This window comes from Arvicola amphibius, chromosome 1 (genome assembly GCF_903992535.2).
Source record: "Arvicola amphibius chromosome 1, mArvAmp1.2, whole genome shotgun sequence".
NCBI lineage: Eukaryota > Metazoa > Chordata > Mammalia > Rodentia > Cricetidae > Arvicola > Arvicola amphibius.
The window spans coordinates 125,569,345-125,593,300 of NC_052047.1; the positions used below are offsets into that span (position 1 = coordinate 125,569,345).

Below are 23,956 nucleotides of genomic sequence, written 5' to 3' on the forward strand. Positions count from 1 at the left end.
AAGATGTCTGGGAGTGCAAAACCAGACTGCGCTAAAAAAACAAACAGAAACCAGTCATTCAATAATTGAAAGAGTTTCCAAGGACACACCAAAGTATCATGACTACATTGATGACCCTCAAAGCTGGGGTCATTGCATTTGTCGCCATTGTTTTCTAAGTGTAGGCTCCAGACCGACAACATCCGAGCCACCTGGGAATGTTCTAGAGATGCAGTTGGCTGCTGTGGGGAGGTCTACACAATCCTAACTCTGGGTGCAGCCCTCGGGGAGACTGTGAAGGTCCTAAAGCTTGAGAACCATTGCAGACACCATTCCCACCTCTGGCACAGCTGAAAACTCAGTTCTTACTCATTTGTAAATGCATTGCTACATAAACTAATTTCTTTTAAATGTAACACATTACAAATGGTGTAGTGTCTGTAGAACCACCCACTCAGTATTTAAATAACTTAATCTTGGACTTCTTAATTCCACTCACATTCCTGTGCCTTGAAGAAGTAACGGACAGGCACTTCATCCGTGTATGTACCAGAGTGCTCATTGTAGTGTCTCAAAGGGAGAAAATATGGCAATACCATGTGTCTAGTAGTAAGGGATTGGCTGAATATGAGGTGTTTTAGTTTGGTGATCTCATATGTTCTGTAGTGAGGGGTTGTGTTTTTCTCTCAGTGGCTTGCTAGGAAATCACTATAGAAATGGTGCCCTGGGCTAGGCATGGTGGTGCCGGTCTGCAATCCTAGATGGACAAGCTGAGGTTGAGGAATCAGTCTGAAGAAGAGTAAGATCTCATCTCAAGAAAACTAATCAAAATTAAGAGAATGATGTCTTTGATGCTGCTGTTAAGTAGGAAAAGCAGTTTGTAAAACATGTATTGAGTGGTTCTATTTTATTATGTATGTGAAAGAGGTATTTCGCTATGTGAGTTTAAGAATAAAGGAAAAAGGCTACAGTGTTATAACTTTAGAAGAGGTGTTAGGATTAAAGATGTGTACTACCATACCTGGATTAAAGTTACTCTAATTTTGAAAAAGCTGTATCTAGGTTCAAGGGATGGCTCAGTATTAAGAGCACTTGCTATCCTTCCAGAGGACCTAGGCTTGTACCCAGCATACACAAAGGAGGCTCAAAACCATCTGTAACTCGAGTTCTAAGCGATCTGGTCCCCTTTTCTGGCTTGCGAGGACACCAGGCTTGCACATTATATACAGCCATACATGCAGGCAAAACATCCATACACGTAAAAATTTAAAATAAAGTAACCTTTAAAAAAGAAAAGGAAAAGGCCATATTAATTAAAAGAATGATGTCATTGACTTGTGTTGAAATGAGATTTTATTTTTATTTTTTGTTTTTACAGATGGGCACATGCTGGATTCAAAGAGATATGCCATCATTGGAGCAGATCTCCGAGACCTTTCTGAGCTGGAAGAGAAGCTAAAGAAATGTAACATGAATACACAGTGAGATTTTTTTTTTAACCCCTTATGTGTCTGTGATTTTATGTGAGCTATGAGATGCGGTTGGTCATGATGTAGCTTGTTACTTGCTACTGATCTTTGTTGTGTCATTGCTACCTAGTGTAGCTTTTTGAGATTTTTGTTTGTTCATTTGTTTTTGTTTTTTGAAACAGGGATTCTTGTGTGGCCCTCGCTGTCCTGGAACTCACTGTAGACCAGGCTGGCCTCAATCTCAGAGATCTGTCTGCCTCTGCCTCTAGAATGTTGGAATTAATGGCGTGTGCCACTACTGATTGCCTGGTGTTTTCTGAGATTTCTACGCATTCTTTTCCTTGTCTGCTTTTCACCTATGATTCCTTTTTAAAATGCTGGCCTTAGTATAATAAACTAAGTGTGAGAGAGCTTGTAACAACATGTAAAGAGAGAGCTAGTTTCTACAATACATGGAGACTAACATGTACCAGGCTTTTCTCTTCTGGGCCACCAACCAGCCCCCAAATCATGACATCGAGGCTTATTACTTATGAATGCTTGGCCTAGCTTAGACTTGTTTCTGGCTAGTTCTTTTAACTTTAATTAACCTGTTTCTCTTTATCTACCTTTTGCCTTGGGGCTTTTTACCTTTTCTTCCTATATTCCTACTTTTCCTGCTCTTCTGTGTCTGGCTGCCTGCCTGGCCACAGGTGTGTCTCTCTCTTTCTCCCTTGTTCTCCTCTCCTTTCTTCTCTCTCTTTTTTGCCTAGACTTTTTCCTCCTATTTATTCTCTCTGCCCCCCAACCCTGCCTATCCTTTTTCTGCCTAGCTATTAGCCATTCAGCCTTTTATTAGACAATCAGATGCGTTAGGCAGGCAAGGCGAAACAACAATACATCTTTTCATAACTAAACAAATGCAGCAGAAATAAATGTAACACACCTTTACACAGTAAAATATTCCACAACACTAGTGCTCATGAAAAGTGCTCCATAAATGACCAAAGTGACAGAATTTCAGGATATATGATATATGCATATCATGCAAATCACAGTAGCCTCCAGATGACCAGGGCTATCAAACCACAGTAAACACCATATGACCTTGGCTATAAAATCACAGTAGCCTCCAGATGATCAGGGTTATCAAACCACAGTAACCACCAAATGGCCCGGGCTATCAAACCACAGTAACTACCAGATGACCACGGCTATCAAACCACAGTAGCCTCCAGATGATCCGGGCTATCAAACCACAGTAACCTCCAGATGACCAGGGCTGTCAAACCACAGAAACCATCAGATGAAACTGTTTTTCTCCCATCAAGGGGGGAAGAATGTGTAAATCTGACTGTATGTAGTGTTGGTCAGGATGTGAGTGGTGGGGAGTAGGCTGCAGCGACTTACTTACCATGTGGGAATGAACTGGCTACAAGCCATGGTGAGGAGTAATGGGAAGTAGCTAGCAGAGTTGAAATGTGCGATACAAAAGTTCCACTTTGGGTATATTTTCCAAACAAGGTGCTTCATGCTTAAGGTAGGTGTTAATTTCAGCAAGCAGAGTAGAAGAAAGCTGGAAATGCCCACTAGAAGGATAACGGATGAATAAAACAAGAAGTGCATGACTCAAATCAACGTGGAGACAACTCAGAATCTAATGATGAATTAAAAATCAAGTTGCAAAATAATGCGCTCATTGTGAGACCAGATATGTAAAGCTCACACCTCCAGACTACTGACTGTGTTTTCATAAGTACGTGCTTACATTGCAAAAGTGGCTCATAACCAGGATGTTGGTCAGAGTCAGACTGCAGTTCAACACGTGGTGGGAGGTGTCTGCACAGATAAAGACGACGTTGTGATGAATATTTGAAGTTAGTACACAGGAGCACATTTAAAGGGAAGATACGGTGAAGGGAATGCTACTTAGAAAAACAAAGCAAAGCAAAGCATCCATTGCAGAAAGTTAAAGAAGTGAACAGCTGGGGAAATAAGTGCCAGGACAAGTGTACTGGGGATAGAGCCTGGGCTGAGCTTAGCTGTCCCTGGGGCAGGGGAAGACCCTGTTCTTCTGAGGAAGGTGGGAGGATGTGAAACATGGGCAAGCTCTGGGAGAAGGGGGAGCATCGAGTCTTCATGGGTTTTCTAACACGTCTGCCACCGTCAGTATGGGAACAGTGTCTTTGCATACTGATGATCTCTTGACCTGTTCAGTCCACACTCGGCAGCAGGATTATTCTCTGTAGGACTTGTATGCTCACCTGTCCCATGCGAGAGATGGCTCTAATGGCCTAGTGCTGCCGTGGAGTCTCTGGCTCACTGAGAATTGAGAGAGCACTGTTGGTTCCCAGGCCATGGTGCTGTTAGGAGGGATGGAATCTCTAGGAAGGGGAACTGGGTAGGAGTTACTTTGGGAGCACGCTCCTGAAGGATGTTGGAGTCACAGTCCGTCCCTTCCTCTGCTCCTGGTTATGAAGTGGACCCTATTTTGCCATTTGTTTTTGGCTATATGGAGCCTGGCCTTGGGCCCAAAGCAACAGGGCCGGCTGGTCCTGATGGAAAACTCTAAGACGGTGTGCCAAAGTAAACCTCTTCTCTTTATGGCTTTCAGGTGTGTGTTACAGGATGGAGAGAAGTGAGTCAGTGAATGCTGAGTTCATGCCTCTTGTCCCTGGGATTTCCCACTCGCAGACTATAGCATGTAGCATATTCTTCTGTTGGCTCAATGTACGCACTGATATTCAGGGACACTGGTTTCCTTAGGTTTGTGCTTTGAGAGGATGTCAGTAAGCAACTCACCGTAGATTGATTGGCTTGGATGCTCCTAGGTAACCGTGGCTCCCTCATCATCAGGAGTCTTAGCTCAATCATGATATCCCACAGGCATTATCAGAGGCCTGTCTCCATGGTGATTCTAGATGCTGCCAAGTTGACAACACTAAGTCTTTTTCATGAAACTTCCTTCTAGTCATAGCTTATATAATAGTGATTACTTTTGCATTATAAAACTTTTGCCACCAAGTCTGGTAGCCTGAGTTTGAACTTTAGGACTTACATGGTGGGAAAAGAAAACTGACTCCCACAGATTGTCCTCTGACCTCCATGTACATACACATAAACAAACGTGATTAAGGACTCTTTTCTAAAGCTTGAGCAACTATATCTCTTTAGTCATTGACTTATTAGATGAGATATGGTAATATGGTTTTTCTTTTTGTAACATTTCTAATAATATAATATGAGATTTTGTTTTGTTTTGTTTGTCCTGTTTTTTGACAAGGTTTTCATGTACTCCATGCTGGCCTTGAACTTGCTGTGCAGCAAAGGATGACCACAAACTTCCCATCATCCTTTACCGACCCCCACTCCCCAGCCCCCCAGTGCTGAGATTGCAGGCATGTACTACCATGCCTAGTTTATGCACTGCTGGAGAACCCAGGGGATGCTAGCCTGAGCTGTAATTCCATACCATATGACTTAAGGTTGTAGAATTATATCATGTTGTTAATTTGGAGAAACAATCTTCCTTTTAGCAGTTTGCTTTCTGATATTTACCATGTTTACAGCATAGACTTACTTCTGTCTCCTTGATTCAGTGTTTGCCCTTCTGTACTGTCATTCAGCTGCATTGTGTTTGAGATGTCTGGTGGAGCTGGGTGGTATGAGCTCTTGCCGTGCACAAATGGACCTGTGTGTGCCCATAACCTCAGTGTGGTGGCGAGGAAACAGGTAGATCCTGGTCGTTCACTGGCCGCCAGCATAGCCAAAACGAAGAGCTTCTGGTTCTGTGAGAAGCAGTAAGGTCAGAGTGATAGAGGAAGACACCTGATTGCTCTTCTCCCCGCCCGCCCACACACACGCACACGCACATGCACATGTATGGAGACTGGCCAGTGTTCCAGTGAGCACTGGGTGTGCATCTTAGCTAAGTGGAGGTATAGATGATTTCACTGTTTAAAAAGCCAAAATGGAATTCAGGGGAACAGAGTGGTTGGTTGGTACCATCAGGACGGTGCTAGACTTTGCTGTGGACACCATTTCCTTTCTCATAACTGATGTCAGTTGTGAGCATAGGTGCCGTGTCTGGTTAAACAGGTTGGACTTGTGACAGCAGTGTACTGGGGTGCGATTGTGAGCAGCTTATCTCATTGTTGTGCTTCTCAAGTCTTCTCTTTGAGTTCTGGAATAATATTGGAACCCAGCAATCCATGCTACAAGTTTACAGGGATGATAGCTGGTTTTTAAAAATCTGAGCCAGGGTGTGGGTGGTGCACGCCTTTAATTCCAGAACTCGGGAGGTGGATCTTTGTGAGTTCAAGACCAGCCTGGTCTACAAGAGCTAGTTCCAGGACAGGCTCCAAAGCTACAGAGAAGCCCTGTCTCAAAAAACCAAAATAAAAGGAAAAAAATCTGAGAAATGTGATTGGGGATATAGGACTGGGGACTTGCCTAGCATGTATGTGGCCCTAGGTTTAGTCCTCAGTACTAAAAAAAGAAAGGGGGGGAAGGGAAATGAGAGATGGCTAGGTGTAGCGGTGTGGTATATATCTACAATACCAGCCTCAGGTGTAGCGGTGTGGTATATATCTACAATACCAGCCTTAGGTGTAGCGGTGTGGTATATATCTACAATACCAACCTTAGGTGTAGCGGTGTGGTATATATCTACAATATCAGCCTTAGGTATAGTGGTGTGGTATATATCTACAATATCAGCCTTAGGTGTAGCAGTGTGGTATATATCTACAATACCAGCCTTAGGCTGGGGGGTCATGAGTTCATCACCAGCCTGGGCTTCACAGTGAGAACCTGTCACAAAAAAACAAACAGAAAATCTGAGATGCTATTACATTTCTATAATTTTAGTTGTTGCTCATGTAATTAGGGGAGAAATTATGAATAACTTTTAACTTTGGTATGTAGAGATTATTGTAGTTTTGTAGTAATATGTTTAAAAGATATACTATGTTCTTTTTTATCAGTTTCTTATTTTTTGTCATTTGATTTCATGTAGTTTATTTGTTCCACAATCTAAAATTAAAGACAAAACAAGTCAGTTAATTTTGGAGAAATAGCCAGTCCTGAGACTCTTATGACTTACAGTGAAGGGAAGGGATAGGGACCTAGCAGAGGAGTCAGAAGGACTGCAAACAGATGGGCCAGCTGGCAGCCATCAGCCACGATGCTTCTTCATTCTCTTCTCCTTACCTGATTGCCTGGAATCCATTTATTTCTATCAGGATTCCATTGTAGAAAGAGGTCAGGCTCCACTGCAGGTGATGGCCACACTGTCTTGTTTTTGCTGCTGCCCATTGCTGGTGATGACCAGAGCAAGGGCTTAAGTTCCAGGGGAAAAGAATAAACTCCTGTGATGGAGAATCTGCAGGGTGCCATTGCCCCAGAGAGTAGGTGCACAGCAGCAGCAGATCCGCCTTTTTCTCTGCATCCCACCCCGCGTACTGAACTGATTTTCGTAGGAGAGACAGACCTCTGCTCCTTGTTCTCAGTAGTTGTGTCTTTTGACACCTGTACTAGAGTTGATCGTACAGTGCTTGCTGCGTCTGGATTTCTTGAATATGAACCGCCAGTGCCACCACATTTGCATAAGTCAATGCCCTGACTTGATGAAAACATACTTACCTCTTTTCTTTTTCCTTAAGATTGCCAACACTCCTGATAACTGAATGTGTGCTGGTTTACATGACTCCAGAGCAGTCAGCCAACCTCCTAAAGTGGGCAGCCAGCAGTTTTGAGACGGCCATGTTCATAAACTACGAGCAGGTAAGAGTTCCCGGGGTGGATTCTGCATGGGCTTCCAGTGCAGCTTTGCCTCCTTTCTTCCCTGTTCATTTTCTGTCTGCAGCCATCAGTCTGTTCTAGCAGCCCCTTTTCTCTTGGTTTCTTGACTTCCCACCAGCTATTAGCAGAGATTTTGGAACTTAATTCTTGGGAAAAGTTTTAAAATTTTTTATTTTATCATTCTATTATCCACAGATATCTGTAGAACTTGAGGCATAATGGCGTGAGGTAATTTTGACAGTATTAGCAGGAGGAGCACACTCAAAGGCCGGTAGACAAGCAGGGATGCGAATGGAAGCCGGTGACTGACTGGTGCGGAGGATGGAGACCAAGGGGCCTGGGGCTGCCACTCTGGAGTCGTGTGGAAGGTGTGGCCTGAGGGCTGGAGAGCCTGGGGACTGAGGTAGCCTAGACTGGCTACTTGTGAACCCCATGGAGATGGGGACTGATGGACTCCTCAGGTCCAGCCAGGAGTTTCATGTGCGCACTTGACCTAAGAGTTGCAAGAGCTCCTAATTTTGTAAGGGAAGCTTGATATACTCCTATATTGCAGCATAAAATGCCCTATTCCTGTGATCACTGACATTGGTCTGCAGGGGAAAAAACCCTCTTGGAGCTTTGAAATGATCCTGCCTGAGTCTGAATCCTGTGTGATGAGGACCAGTTGCGTCCAGTCTCTGTGCCTGTTTCCTCCCTGGAGAACAGTAGCACCCTGCTTCCTAGTGTGTTGTGAGGCACGCATGAGTTAGTATATGCATTTCCCCCTCCGCGCTGCCTCAGTTCTAAAAGTGTGGGCTCTTGAGAGTCTTCTGAGCTCTAGTTATTTACTGCTGCGAGATATACCCATGCGCACCATGTGGAGGCCTCTGATGCTCTCTGTCTTGTTCCCATGAGATGGAGGTCTCTACACTGAACCTGGAGCTTGTCCTCCATTCCCATCCCCCTCCCCCAGCACTGAATTATAGTTGCTTTAGTGGTTTAGATAAAACGGTGCAGTTCCTTGACGTGTGGCAGTGGGCCACGAGGGGCAGCTGGTCCCATCACCCGAGGCCTCTGTGGGTCCCGTGTGGGTGGGAGGCAGTGGGTAAAAGATCTTGGTGGACTGGCAGGGCACCTGGTCCCATGAGGAGCCACAGCAGGTGAGAGATTGATAGACATCATGCAGAGAGAGATGGAGGAGAGGGAGAGGTAAGTGGGGAGATGAGAAGAGGCAGCAGCCACCTCTTCCCAAGGGAGACCCAGCAGAGAGAGCCCACTCAGGCTGAAGATCTGCTTGCCCCAGGGAAAGGGGGGTGCAGGGCGGGACTTGTCTCTTAAAGGAACAGGACAAGCCAGCAGCAGATCATAACATTTCCATCTCTTTTTTATAATAAAAAGGCAGGAAGTTAGGCACAACAGGTTAAAGGAAATGATTAGGTAAAGTGGCACAGTTCCACAAGAGGTGGCGCGTCCCAGGTAGTTCTAGGAGGAGCTGCTGTATGTGACCTGAGACCCGCGGTCCTTGGTGGGTGAGAGATGCATAAATACACTGCAGACTGTGGGTATATTTATGTAGTGGGTTATGGAAGGGAAGGGGGAGAGAGAGAGAGAAGGAAGAGGTGGGGGAGAGATAGTGAGGCGGGAGAGGAGAGGTGGTGGGACAGAGAGAGCTCACTCAGATGAAAGCCCTGATGGCAGGGGGAGTGGGCGGGGCTTATGTCTTAAAGGGACAGATCAGACCATTACATTCCCATCTGTTTTTTATAATAAAAAGGCGGGAAGTTATCCACATTAGGACGGCGGGTTATCAAGACTGCTTTCTGCTTATTTGTGGGCATTGTCTTGGGGGGGAACCTGAGAAAGCTGGATGCTGGTCATGTCCTGGCATGGCTGGTCACTTTACTCCTGTCCAGGGTTTGTGGTGTGGAACTGTCCTGTGTCTCTTGGACCTGTTTAAGGTATTGGCAGAACAGAGGACAAAGTTAAGATTAGGAAAAAAAAATTCAGGACCAGGGAATTGAGAGGGGTGTATCTGACCTGTTTAAGGTGGATCCTTCAATATCGCTCCCTGGAACTCACAAGAATTCTTTGGGTTTGTGAAAATGTAAGTTTTAGACATATATTGTATAAATGGTCACATATTTATGTCAGAATGACTGTGACAGATATTTTTGTATAATGAAAAGTATCTTTAAGACTGTGGAAGGCAAGCTCAGAGAGGATTTTGTTAACTTACAGCTTATTGAAATTTGTTTGGTGAGGCTGTCCTTTTAAATGACAAAACCTCTCAGCTCTCAGACCGCATCAGAGCTCTTGGAGAAGGCTGAATTTTACTTGAATTATTGACTAAACAGCAGCAGAGAACTGACCTGGTTGGCACCTAGAGCTCCTCCTCAGGGTCCTCCATGGTCACTGAGGGTCGTATTTGCCTTATGCTGTTTAGCGCAGGGCCTGCCAGGCTCCAGAAGATCGTGTGGGCTAAGAAATCTGTAGGAAGACAAGCCTACCTTGACCTGAGCAGCTAGGCTGTCAATTCCAGTGATTCTGTCCATGTCTGGAGGTCTTTAGTTTAGATGAAAGGCAGTTTTTCCTAGTGGTCAGCGCTTGGCAGTTGAAGAAAATTGCAGATGGACGTCATTCTGTGCCCATTTGTCTTCTGTCTTCTTGGTAGAAGGTAGAGTGCTGCTGCTAGGAGCCAACCTGTCTCTTTTTTGTTATGAAAAGTTTTTTCATAATTAAATATTTAAATACCATATTCCCCAGATCTTTGAGCAGTTGAGGGCTGTTTACCAGGTATAAATGAGTTATAACTATAGTATAGAATCTGCCTGGAGAGCTGGGTCCAAGCTTGACTGTACTGGTTGTCAACTTAACAGGTAAGATTTATACTTGTAAAAGACATAGAAGAAAAAACTGCTTGCAATAGAAGCTTAACAGTAAAACTGACAATGATAGAGAACAGCTTAATATATTTTAAAGCAGGGCTGGATTAAATATACCGTATTTTTGTAAGAGACTTAAAAGTACATACCAATTTAAAACATGAGACTTACTGCTTTTTTAGTCTGGAATGAGATATAATGGACAGTTATAACATTTAACAGTAAACATATGTATATTTAAGTCACATGAATGCACACACACATACATGCACATTAGAGTTAAGTCACATGTACAAACACACACACACACACACACAAATTAAACAGGAGTTGGGCAAAATGGATGCTTTTGGTGGGCCCCACCAAAATCATGCCACTGTGTAAAACATAACAGAGTCAGTAAGAGGAATTTAGAGACAAAAACATAAGTAAATCAGGGAACTAGGCAGGTAATACCTCAGTAAAGATGGCGGGACTTGGTCACCTGATTTGGCCCTCAGTTAAGATGGCGGTGAGGTGAGGTCACGTGACCTCAGTTAAAATGGCAGTTGTCATGTGTTGTATGGAAAAGCCAAGAGTTTTGAGCTGCAGAAGTTTTAAATTAATAACAACAGAGACATAGAGGCCATGTAGAACATACATTTAAAACAGAATTACATCCATGTGGCCACACTCATTCTTTTATACATGAAGTAGAGAGAAAAATTGCTCAGTACCGTGATCCACCCTGTCTCTGAGCTGCTGCACCACAAGTCACAGCGGGGAGCAAAGACTGAAATTGAAAACATCTGCCTCGTGGATCTGACTAATCTTGTTGGTTTCTGCCAGACCAGTAGTAGCAGTGGCAGGGATAGAATAGAAGGAATGGGAGCAAGAGGAAAAGAACATTTTCAGACAGGTGGCAAAGGGGCTGCCCAACGAAAGGAAAACGGAGCCAGTGGGACACCGGCAGAGGCAGGTGGTTGATAGTTTCTAAGGGTTTGTTTCCCATAGCCGAAACCGTGAAAACCCTCAAAAACAGCGGGCACCTCAAGACCTGTAGGGAAATGTCTTCTCTCAATAGGCAGGGTGATAATGTAGTCTGGCTGACTCTGGTCCATGGTGATTCAGATGTCAAAGGCTAGAGGCTGCCCCAGGCCATCTCTCACAGTGGGGACCACTTACATGTGGTCCAAAAGACAAGACCAAACAAAACAAAACAAAAAAAATCCGAGGGACCCCTGGTCTCAAAGTGAATGCACCACTCAAAGAGTGCAGTGCTAGTGTGGAGGACTACCTCTGGTGGTCCGGTCACGTTTTTTGGCTATGAGAAGCAACCATAGATGAATGTCAACGAAGGATTCAACTGTAGTCATGAAGGCCATGGTTGGGGGCTTTTCCCCCATTTGTAGGAACACCAGAAAGTTGCCAGGAGATCAACGGTCAAGGCCTCAGGTTTGGAGAAATGGTTAAACTGACTGAAGGGGAAAACTCATCAATTGAAGCTGCTGTTGTGTGTGGGGGTCGGCATCCAGGCAGATAGCCAGTTCCTGAGCCCAGGGTTCCACGTCTCCTCAGCCAGCCCAGGGAGGGAACGCGGAGAGAGTCTGGCTGAGTCACGGAGCACCAATGTAATGGTTTAGATTAAACAGCAGTTCCCCAGGGGTGGCAGCGGGCTACAAGGGGCAGCTGGTCCCACCACCTGAGGCCAGGCCGGTGGGAGGTGATGGGTGAGAGACCTTGGGGGTGGGCGGAGTAGCCGGTCCTAAGAGGAGCTGCGGCCCGGTGAGAAACGAATAGGCATGCCATGCAAAGAGAGTGTGGATGTAGAGTTTATTTAGTAGGTTATGGAAGGGGAGGGGAAGGGAGGAAGGAATATAATATATAGAGAGAGAAACAGAGAGAGAGGAAAGGAGGAGAGAGAAGAGGCAGCAGTGACCTCTTCTGAAGAGAGATGGGAGAGAGAGAGAGAGAGAGAGAGAGAGAGAGAGAGAGAGAGAGAGAGAGAGAGAGAGAGAGAGAGAGAGAGAGAGAGAGAGAAGTGCCCATTCAGGCTGAAGGAGGGAGTGGGCAGGACTTGTCTCTTAAAGGGACAGGACAGACCATTACAGTTGCCATGTGGCCAAACTGACTTTTATGTGGGTACTGAGCATCTAAACAAGATATTCAGGTTTGTGTAGTAAATTCTTACCCATGGAGCCACCTTCCTAGTTACAGTTCTTTGCTGTTTAGAACTTACCTTATAGAAATTCATGGAATGCTACACAGCACTAGGCAGGTGTTGGGGACCAGCTTGACAAAAATACCTCTTGCCAGGTAAGGGCGCGGGGATTAGAAATATAGTGAAGGCTATGAAGACACAAATGAAAGTAATAAAATGCAGAAACATATAGCATCGGGAGGGAATTTTTTGGTGAGTACTGAAATTTGCCGGCATTTAATTTCCAACTGCTTAAAAAGGTAGGAGTAAGATAAGAGACTGCATTAACATACCAATTGAAAGTCACAGGCTAAGTTCATAGTTAGACATCCTGCTACTAGAACAAAGCAGGTCACCCTAGACCAAACACTTTGTAGACAAGCCACTCCCTGGGTGGAATCCCAAGTTTCCATAAAGGGAACTGGAACTTAGTTGGATTCTTAGACTTTCGTTTTAGGTGGGAACAAACTACTTCCCTATTCCAGTAGCGCAAGGCCTGACAGTTAGCCACACCTGTTGACAATAGCTTTGAGAGAGCAGAACTCTCTGATTTACAACTAGGTGGGACCTTTGTGTAAGGTAGAAGCACAATAACCTTGAAGGACCTAGATACAAGTCTCAAACTCTCTGACCTTTGGCCTTTTTGGGCCTCCACAGGCAAGTAACAAGCAGAATGCATGCTTACTTAGGTTTTTGAGACAATCTACTGTGTACCCTGGCTAGCTTGAAACTTGCTGTGTAGACCTCATACTTGGGTGATGATCATGCTTCTGCCTCCCAAGTGTTGGGATTCCAGATGTTCACCATAATAACCAGCTTTTTAAAAAATTCTTTTCAGTGTGATCTCACTTTATAATTTCCTTTTTTAATTCATTGCATGTAAGAGCAGCGAGAAGACTTGGCCATATAGTGGAGAGGTCCAGGCTAGATTGGGGTTCAGTAGTCCTTCTCCACTCCAGCCTGGGTTCAGGTTCTTGGTTGGCTGACTGTCCTCCTTTCCACTTTACAACTGCAAACGTTCCTCAGCCTGCCTTCCCTCTAGGACCGCTGGCCATGGAAGCCAGCCCTCAGCTTTTCTCTGGAAGCATCCTTGGCATGGCCTGCATACCCATGGAGAATGGCTGCTGTAATGGTCTGCCCAGTCCCTTTAAGAGACAAGCCATGCCCCCCCCCCCAGGCAAGCTGATCTTCAATCTTCAGCTTCTAGCCTGAGTCCCTTCCCTTTCTGATTCTCTCTTGAAGAGGCAGCTTCTGTCTCTCCCTTCTCCCCACTTCTCCCCTTCCCCGTTTGTCTCTCTCTCTCCTCCCTCTCTCTCTCTCTCTCTCTCTCTCCCCCCTTCCCTTCCATAACCCGCTGAGGGGACTTGTGGCGTACCCGCTGAGGGGACTTGTGGCGTACCCGCTGAGGGGACATGTGACGTACCCGCTGCAGCCACTCAGGGATCTGCAGCATGTTACTTTTACCATTACAGCCGCCACATGTCGTGTGTGTGCTGCTTTGGTCACTGGCCTCTCTATTGTCTGTCCAGAAACATCTATCTAGCATTCTCTGGAAGGTGGTGGGCTGATTCTGACTCAAGGCCTTTTACTGGGGAGTACGCCTGGGACTGCACCAGATTTCAGTGCCCTGCCTCCAGCTGTTCCTCACCTGGTTCAGCTCCCACCATCTTCACTTTGTCAATAGAAATGAAACTTAAGTCAACAGTCCTCAGCCATCAGCAGCCTCACAGTGTAGATTAGTAGCTTATGTGCTTTTCCTAGTAAATGGTCTACAGAGACAAAGCCATGTTGGTGATCGGGTGATGGCAGCACCCACTTCCCTTCCCACATACTCTGTGCTCAGCACTGCTGTGTAAGTTCTCCACGTCTTTGTTTACTTCACTGCCATGCAAATCCCTAAGGTTGGTGGTAGTACTGCAGATAGACTTAAGGTCCCAGCTTCTCCAGGGTCATAGCTACTGCCAAGCCAGGATTCAAACCCAGGCAATAAAATGAAGAAGAATGTGTTCTCAGACACCTTCTGCCCTGAGGCACACGAGAGCGGATGGCATTGCTGTTGTCTGGCTTGCCTTGTGTGTGACAGGGTACTGGTATGTGTGTTGTGACAGTATACATGTCTTCTGGCACTCGGGAGGCTAAGGCAGGAGAAGCACCAGGCAAAAGACTATCTCAGAAACAAAATAAAACCAAACAATCAGAAAGATTATATCGAGACAAGCAGATCTCTCTCTGACCCTAGACCTCAGTCTTCTGCCTGGAAAATAGTGCTGTCTGCTCTGTGTTTGTTAAGTGCAGTAAAGACAGGTTAGCTTGCCTCTTGAAAGCACACAGTAACAGTCTGTTCACATTTCTCCATGCCTTGCTTCTTAATTTTTAAAACATTTACTTATTGTATATGTTTCTGCATGTATATGGCTACACATGTGCCATGTGAGTGTGTGTATGTGTGTAAGTCAGAGGATAACCTGTAGGAGTTGGTTCTCTTCTACCATGTGGTCCTGGGGACTGAATTTAGGTAGTCAGGCTTTGCAACAAGTGACTTTACCCGTTGAGCCCCTCTCACCAGTCCTATACTCTGCTACTGCTTCTTCTTCTTTTTGGGGGAGGGGGGAGGTGGTTTAGGACAGGATTTCTTTGTGTAGCCCTAGCTGTCCTGGAACTAGCTCTGTATGCCAGGCTGTTCTCAAACTCACAGAGATCCACTTGCTTCTCCCTCTTAAGTGCTGGGATTAAAGGTGTGCGCCACTGCCTGGCTATACTTTGCTCTTAAGAGTTTATTTTAAAATCATTCTGTGCCTATTTCTATATTTTTCTTGCCTGCTTTCGCAGCTATATGGTATTCATTTTATGAAGGTAACAGATAATTCTTCCCATATTCCATTTACACTTAACACTGCATCTTTGCACACGTGTGTGAGCCTCTCGGCCAACAATAGAATTGTTGTACTAGGTGAGCATATAAGTGAGTGTGTGCTGGGATACATCAGCTCAGTTTTGTGTCACACACCCCTCCTGAGCTGCTCCCGTGTGTATCACCAAATGTCAGCCTTGGCTGGATATTATGCTTTGCTTATTTAGGACACAGTCCTTTAAGGTTGTGGCTAACCAGCCTTTTCCCTTCTCAGGTGAACATGGATGACCGGTTTGGGCAGGTCATGATTGAAAACCTCCGGAGGCGACAGTGTGACCTGGCAGGAGTGGAAACCTGCAAGTCACTAGAGTCCCAGGTCAGAGCAGATTCCGAGCACTTGCTCATTCTCTTAGCCAGCAAAGTGGGACACTCTCTGTGGCAGCTACACCGTGAGAAGCCCTGTTCCACCTGTGACACAGGCAGAGGGTGCTCCTGGTGGGAGGAAAACTCAAGTCCTGTCTGTCCCCTTGATATAGAAAACACAAATTGACATTTCCTACAGTTCATTGTTTTCATTATGCATATTTTTTATAATTCACTTTGTATTATGCAGAATTTCAGACAAGCATAAAAGAAGACTAGATTAGCAAACACCCATATCCTATCAGTCAGCTTCAGTAACTGTCAGTATTTTGTTAGTGTTTTCTCACCGCTCCCCACGATGTTATTTGTTGGTGTCATCAAAATATTTTTAGACATTTGCTGGACAATACATGTTCCCACGCTAAGTGCTTGTTAAGGGCCCTCCGACTGTTGAGCTTTCTTCCAGGGTAATGTTACAATGATCACTCCCCACAGCTCAACAGCAGCTCCTCTATGTTCTGCTCCCCAGACCGGCTTCAGTTTGTCTGGTAGATTGAAGGCATGTTTTATAGTGTGTTTGACTTGGCATCTATCCACAGTCTACATTTTATAGGTGATTAATACAGTTTTGTATTGCTCTTAATCTGTGCTAGGCCCTTTAAAAAGGAAAAAGGCATTTGTTTGCTGGAGATAACCTCCTATACCTGCCACTATTTAAATAAACTGTGTCACATGACTACTAAGTGGCATGTTGCTCACACCTGTAATCCTATCACTTGGTAGACTGAGGCAGAAAGATCATATGTTTGAGACCAGCCTGGGCTAGCAAGCTCCAAAACAGCCTAGACTCCATGGCAAAACTCTGAAGCCAGCCAGCCATCAAACCAAACAAATAACTGTTGTTTGTAGGAGAAATTTTTTCTTTGTGTCTCTATACTCTAATGGGTTTCCCCAGGAGAACACTGCATGTGCATACAGAATAGCAAAGGGACTAGACATGGACTTTTGAAACAGAACTACTCTCAGAGAAATCCTGTGTGCTTCACGGTCTCAGGTGTACATGCTGGGAATCATCCATGTCTCTCCACCCCCTTTCAGAAGGCACGGCTGCTATTGAACGGGTGGGAGACAGCATCCGCAGTGAACATGATGGAGGTGTACAGCGGGCTTCCACGGGCGGAGGTGACCAGGTATGTGAGCGCTAAGCCCAGGCTTCAGATGGTCGGCAGTGAGAGGCTGACCGTCTGTGTTCAAGGCTAACCTTAGCCAGGCTTATTTTGAAATAAGGTAAACACTGGTAAAAGCTTGAGAGAGTAACTCATTAGCCACTGGCTGAGATAGCGCCTTTGCCAAAGCAGATGATTTGAACTGAAATAAATAGTTACTCCCGGAAAATTCCCAGAGCCACCTCTGCAATGGAAACTTTGTATAATCCCTGTCTTAGAAGATGATGTTACCCATGACTTCTAAGGGATAAAACCTCGAATAACATCTTTAAATGGACTCTTTCTTCGTTATAAAAGAAAGATAGAGTCATTGTTCTAAAACTATCTCATGCTGAAGGCATGAAGTCTTATATATTTATATGGTACAGTTAGCTCTTCTTAACAAGTTGAGTGCACGCTGCTTTCTTTGCACTGGTGGTGTTATACTAAGCACACACTCCTTGCTAAACACCCTGTCTGAAATGCTCCAGGGTATGTCTTGGAAGTTATCCCATGTTAACCCATGTAGATCTGCCCTGGTTCATAGTCTGGCTGTAGAGACCTGAGGTATGAGCCTGTTTTAGTTCATGCAGATGGTCTCCTATAGTTCAGTTTTTGCTTGTTACCAGATTGGAACTGCGGGCCTGTAAAAATGTTCTTGACCATTTATCATTGCATGCAGGGTAAGCTCTTAAAGAGGCAGATTGATCACAGGATTAGAGAATGTTCTTTCTTTGTGTTGAAAGAGGCTAAAATGCCTTCCAGGAAGGCAGTCCTGTTTTGTCATATTGCTAGCAGTTGAGAAAGTGCCTTTTCTTCTGTGTTCAGCTTTCACTCTTTGTCTGAGTGTTGAAAAACTACTGTTCTGGCTAGTTTTACGTCAACTTAACACAAGTGAAAGTCATTAAAGAGGAGGGAAGGATAGAGAAATGCCTCCATAAGATCAGGCTATAAGCTGGCCTGTAGAGCATTTTGTTAATTAGAGGTTTATGAGATAGGGCCTAGTCCATTGTGGGAGTGTACCGTCTCTGAGTCTTGGATTCTATAAGGCTGAGCAAGCCAGTAAGTAGCACCCTTCCATGGCCTCTGCATCAAATCAGCTCCTGCCTCCAGGTTCCTGCTCTGTTTGAGTTCCTGTTCTAACTTCCTTTGGTGCTGAACAGCAATGAGGAAGTATGAGCTGAATAAACCCTCTCCTCCCCAAGTTGCTTTTGGCCATGGTCTTTCATCACAGCAGTAGAGGTCTTAAGACAACTATCTTGTGTTTTCATTTATATTTGTTTTCTCGTAAATGAATTTGAAGACCTCTTGTTTTTCTTTTCTATTGGACTGATCTTTTCTTCTTGTTTTAAATTATTATGAAAGTTTTTCATGCTGAAGTTCTAGAACTATAAAGAGTTGCAGGGCAAAGAAAGTAGTCCTTTGCCATTAGCATTCCAGAGACCTTTCTAGTTCATTTGTCTTGACCTTTGAGATAACCCTTCCTCCTCTTCCTCCTTTTCCTTTCTCCACTCCCCCTTCCTTGTTCTCCTGCCCTCCCTTTCTTCCCATTCTTTCCTTACCCTCCTCCTCCTTTCTTCAAGACTGCACATTCTAAGTGTGTACTGTTCCCCTGAGCTAAACTTCCTGAATTCCTTCTTCTTTTCAAAAATTTATTTTAATTTCATGTGTGTGAGCATTTTTTTTTTTACAAACAATTCTTATGGCTTAGCAACTTGTAATTTTTCTTGTAATTGATTTTATTTGTAGTGTTTGCCATGGAACAATTTAGGATGAGTCTTGATTTAAATTTTTAAAGACATATTCCTAAATGTCTTTAAAGATAATAAATCTTATTTTAAATTTATCTTTTATTTTTCTTTTGAGCCCTTCTCAGCTTTCCCGTGGCTGGTACATCATACTTCTTTTTTTTTCTATTGTTTTTATTGAGCTATACATTTTCTCTGCTCCTCTCCCTTCCTCTCCTCTCCCCTTCTACCTTCTCCCATGACCCCACACTCCCAATTTACTCAGAACTTGTCTTTTTCTCCTTCCTGTAAGATCCATGTATGTCTCTCTTGGGTCCTCTTTGTTGTCTAGGTTCTTCGGGGTTGTGGACTGTAGGTTTGTTTTTCTTTGCTTTATGTCTAAAAGCCACTTATGAGTGAGTATATATGATATTTGTCTTTCTGGGTCTGGGTTACCTCATTCAATATGTTTTTTTCTAGATCCATCCATTTGCCTGAAAATTTCAAGATGTCAAAATTTTAAGTATTCCATTGTGTAAATTACCACATTTTCTTTATTCATTCTTCGGTCAAGGGCATTTAGGTTGTTTCCAGGTTCTGACTATGAACTATGTTTCTATGAACATAGTTGAGCACATGTCCTTGTGGTATGATTGAGCGTCCTTTGAATATATACTCAAAACTGGTATTGCTCAGCCTTGAGGTAGATTATTTCCTAATTTTCTGAGTAATTGCCATACTGATTTCCAAAGCAGCTGTACCAGCTTGCACTCCCACCAGCAATGCAGAATGTTCCCTTTACCCCACAACCTCTCCAGCATAAGCTGTCATCAGTGTTTTTCATCTTGGCTATTCTTACAGGTGTAAGATAGAATCTCAGAGTTGTTTTATTTGCATTCTCTGATAGCTAAGGATGTTGAACATTTCCTTAAGTGTCCTTCGGCCATTTGAGATTCGTCTTTTGAGACTTCTCTATTTAGGTCTGTACCCTATTTTTTTAAAATTGGATTATTTGTTCTTTTGTTGTCAAGCTTCTTGAGTTCTTTGTACATTTTAGAGATCAGTCCTTTGTCCAATATGGGTTTGGTGAAGATCTTTTCCCATCCTGTAGGCTGCCGTTTTGTCTTGTTGACTGTGTCCTTTGCTTTACAGAAGTGTCTCAGTCTCAGGAGGTCCCATTTATTAATTGTTGCTCTCAGTATATGTTCTACTGGGGTTATACTTAGGAAGAGGTCTCCTATGCCAATACGTTCAAGTGTACTTCCCACTTTGTCTTTTATGAGATTTAGTGTGATTGGTTTTATTTTGGTCTTTGATCCATTTGGACTTGAGTTTTGTGTATGGTGATACATATGGATCTATTTGTATATGAGTGTTTTGCCTGCGTGTGTGTGTGTGTGTGTGTGTGTGTGTGTGTGTGTGTGTGTGTGTGGTGTGTGTACATGCAGTGTGTTCCTGGTATCCCCAGAGGCCAGAAGAGGGAGCCAGATCCCCTGGAACTGGAGTTAAGTACAGTTGTGAGCCTCCATGTGAGTGGGTGCTGAAAATCGAACCTGGATCCTCTGGAAGAGCAGCAAGCACCCTTAACTTAGCTGAGCCATTTCTCCAGACCTTCCCCTTTCCCCATTTTTTCTTAGCCACAGCATGCATACTGTTGTGTATCCAAGTTCTTTCCATGTGGTATCATGAGCATGTCATTACCGTGGATGAGCTCTTCCTTCCTAACTGCAATCTCCATCTTCTGTTCTGACTTCTGCACAGAATAGAATCCCTCGAGTTCCTGGATGAACTGGAGCTTCTGGAGCAGCTCATGCGGCATTACTGCCTGTGCTGGGCCACCCGTGGAGGCCAGGAACTTGGTAAGAGAGTGCCTCTGTCGCCTGGGCGGGAGGCAGGACAGCCTTCTCCCAAGAATGAAAGGCGCACCAGGCAGTTGAGGTTCAGAGAACTAGAGAAACATGGATGCATACCGACACAGTGTCCAGAGAAGTCATCATTTATTCTTCCAGGTTTTTATAGCACAGAATTAAGCGAACTCTCTAAACCACAAATCCTCAAACAGCTAGCCAGCCCTTGTCAGGCCTGCCATAGGATTTCTGCATTTGGGAAGGTTGAAAACCTTGAGAGTTTAAAGTAATAATCTTAATAAAAATGACCAGTGTTTGCCCTTTCACCAGCTCTTAGCCATGTTTGCTGGATCGTTTGGTTTCTGAAAGACCCACTCAGCTTCCAGGGCAGTTTCTCCCTCCTCTCTCTAGGGTTGAGGCGTAGTTTCCTGATAGAGGCATGCAAGCCCTCGAGGTTCAAGGAGGGACCTGAGTACTTGGCTCTCAGGTTTGGATCCAGCTTCTGCTGACTCCTGCCCCAGTTGCTCTTGCTTCCCAGGGCCTGGTTATTCCTGAGCAGAACAGCCCCGCAAGACCACATCAGATTCCAGGTCCCCAGTGCCTTCCAGCTTCTCACAATATGATCTGATGACAGCTGGTAGTCCAGCCTGCTTGGGCTCTGCAGTTCAGCCTACAGAGTCTTTCCAACATGGTTTTGGGTGGAAACTCCTTTATTGTTGTGTTTTATATTCAAATCTCCTCTAATAATAAAGGAAATTGTAGTTGGAACTTGGGGAACTTGAAAAAGGTAGAGCACAGAAGCTCTGGTCTCAAGGCAGCCTCTTAGTGATGTTTCCTCCGCTGTGTTCTGGATACTTTATTTATTTAAAAAATATATTTATACACACTCATATATAATTTATTTATTTACTTTTTTGTTTGATTCTTTGAGACTTGTAAAACAGCCTGGCCTTAAACTTGGCATTCCTCCTACTTTGGCCTACCAGAATTATAGGTATGTTCCTGGAACCTCAAACATGTGAAAGCAGAAAAACCATGAAGAGAGTGTGGCACTGCCCTGGTCTACACCCTCTGCCCTTTTGCTGAACTCTGATCTTATCTTCAGTAGAGCTGACTTTACATGTTCCTATAACTGGACTTCTGAGCTTTTTCAATTTCATCATGTTACATAAGCATTTTCTCCCTTGCCACCAAACTTCTCAAAGAACATAATTGCAATGAGTATATTAAATTCTATCACAAGACTGTGTCTGAATGTATTTAAGCTTCCCAAGATTTGGGAACTGCAGGTTTCTAGCGGGTTTAAGTTACCTGTCATTAAACAGTATGTTGAACTGCTTCTGTTTTTGTCACCCCACCTCCTTTTTTGGTGTGCTTTGGGAACAAGGGGGTCTGAAACCCAGGCTGGCCTCCCGCCTTACAGATATGCACCAGCGCGCCCAGGTTGGGATAATAAACATTTTAATGTCAGAGGCTTCTTCAGTGTATCAGCACACGGTGAAGAACCAGCTCTGTTTGTTCAAAGGTCAGCAGTTAGCAGGTAGATTTTGGACATTTACTGCTGAGAGCCCATAAATTGTTATGAAATGCTTTCTTAATCCATTTTAAACCACCCATAAACAAAAGCTAGCTTGACCTCTCACTTTCTTTTGAAATCTCGCTTCACACAGGAAGAGTACGAGGTCCAGCAGCGAGCTGTGCTGGTGCCCAGGGCCAGCTCTTGGACATGTAGCAGTGTCGTGCCTGCCCCCACCCCCTAGTTCCTCTACTCCGCCACAGGCATCTGACTGTATCTGTGTTTCCTCCCCTTAGGTTTGAAGGAGATAACCTATTAATCTGTTGAAGGTTCCTGCTGAGGTGGAAGTCCAAGTCTCTAGCCGAGGGAGTGCCCTGGGCCCCCTGAGGGATGGGTGGCGTCATCTCTGTTGTTGGCCCTTTTGCATATCCAGAACCCTTGGTTACAAAGGTGGTCACACCAGATCCTGTTCCTGTCACTTATCATTGTTTAAATAAATCTCACTTGCCATTTGTCTGTGTGTCAGACTTCGCTGGCATCTGTTGACATTCTTTGCTCTGTGGGGTGGACCAGGGTTCACATCCATGGCAGCTAAAACCCAGGAGCTGGCATCTTACTTGGACCTTGGTTTGCCCTGTGAGTCAGAATCCATTTGGGAATTTACTCCTCCCTGTGCTCTTTATTGCGACACCTCATGGACCCTGACCCTTGGCCTGCCACAGATGCTGGGGCTCCTCTGTGGTGCTGCTGCTGCCGTGGCTGGGCTAGCCTGCTGCCTTGCCTCGTTCATTCCAGTTGCCATGGCAGGTTGTGTGACTCCTCCTTACATACCCTGGCTGCTTGGAACCTGTATACATGTCACCTTCTGCAGCAAATGGGCATTTGGCCAATGAGATTAAGATAAGGTCTCAAAACAAGGTTTTTAGGGGTCATCTGGGGCACTGATGCAATCACAAGGATCCACATGAGCCAGACAAGAAGACACAGCCAGACAGTAGACACTGACTGAAGGAGATTGCGGACGGATGGGTTTTGAAGATGGTGGGAAGGGCCAAAAGATAAGGAATATAAGCAATTTCTATAAGCTAAAAGAGACAAGGGGCTGGAGCGATGACTCAGAGGTTAAGAACACACTGTTATTGCAGAGGAACCAAGTCCAGTTCCCAGCACCCACACTGGGTGGCTCCTGACTACCTGTCACTCCAGCTCCAGGGGGATCCGAAGTCCCCATTCTCTGTGGGCACCTGCACTCACTTGCACACACCCACACATGGATGCACACATACATACATCACTAAAACTAATAAAAATTCAGCCTTTTAAAAGGCCAGGAGTCCCCAGAAAGATGCCCCCCATCCCCATACACCCTCAAAAACTTGACAGACTGAAGTTAGGGCTTTCTTCTTTCTGACCTCCAGAACCATAAGTAAATAAATGTGTGGTGTTGTTCAGGCTCTGGAGTTATGATAAGCCATAGCAACAGTAATGAGATTAATATAGTCATTATGCTGCTGATAAGGGCTCCACAGTTTAGGGAGAAAAAAAAAAACTCCAGCCCTATGCTGGAGCTGCGTGAATAGGCATGGCTGTGGGGAAGCTCAGGCATGGTCCTCAGCTGAGGTCACAGTTCCCTGCTCTACTTGGAACCAGTATTCCCTGGACACTCCACTGCGCTCCACCTGTGGAGTGCCTGTCATTGGAGTAGGTGCGTTTAGACAGCCTGAAAAGAAAGTGAATTGCCCACGAGAAGGCTTTTCCTTTCAATCTCAGGACAAGAAGGTCTTGGGTTTGGAATGGTGTGTCTTATTTTCTTAAATATTCTTAACACAGTGTATATGGAACCCTGGGGCTATCGTGGGAAGCTCAATTTAGTGGAGCAAGTCTGTGATTTAATAAGATAAGGAATGGAATAAACATAAAGTCACATCATCACTGGTAAATATGGGCATTGTTTTTGCTTGTTTTTGTAGCCTGTGATGGTTTGAAAAAAAAATGGATCCCATAGGCTCATATGATTAGGAGATGGCCTTGCTGGAGTCGATGTGGTTTAGTTGGAGGAAGTGTGTCACTAGGGGGTGGGCCTTGAGGTCTCAGATGTGCAAGCCACACCCAGGGTGGCATTCTTTTTGTGCTGTCCGCAGATTCAGATGTAGAACTCTCAGTTCCTTCTCCAGCACC

General features: G+C 44.7%; 1 protein-coding gene across 1 annotated transcript in view; it reads left to right on the top strand.

Annotated features, from left to right (window-relative positions):
• The window catches only part of Lcmt1 (leucine carboxyl methyltransferase 1), a 55,490-nt gene extending 33,198 nt beyond the window's left edge, over positions 1-22,292 (top strand). Inside the window, 6 exon segments of the mRNA XM_038317225.2 lie at positions 1,358-1,460; positions 7,091-7,211; positions 15,395-15,496; positions 16,582-16,673; positions 20,177-20,274; positions 22,075-22,292. Of these exon segments, the coding sequence (XP_038173153.1) occupies positions 1,358-1,460; positions 7,091-7,211; positions 15,395-15,496; positions 16,582-16,673; positions 20,177-20,274; positions 22,075-22,097 (539 nt within the window). The 3' untranslated portion in view covers positions 22,098-22,292.
• The last annotated feature ends 1,664 nt before the right edge of the window (positions 22,293-23,956 follow it).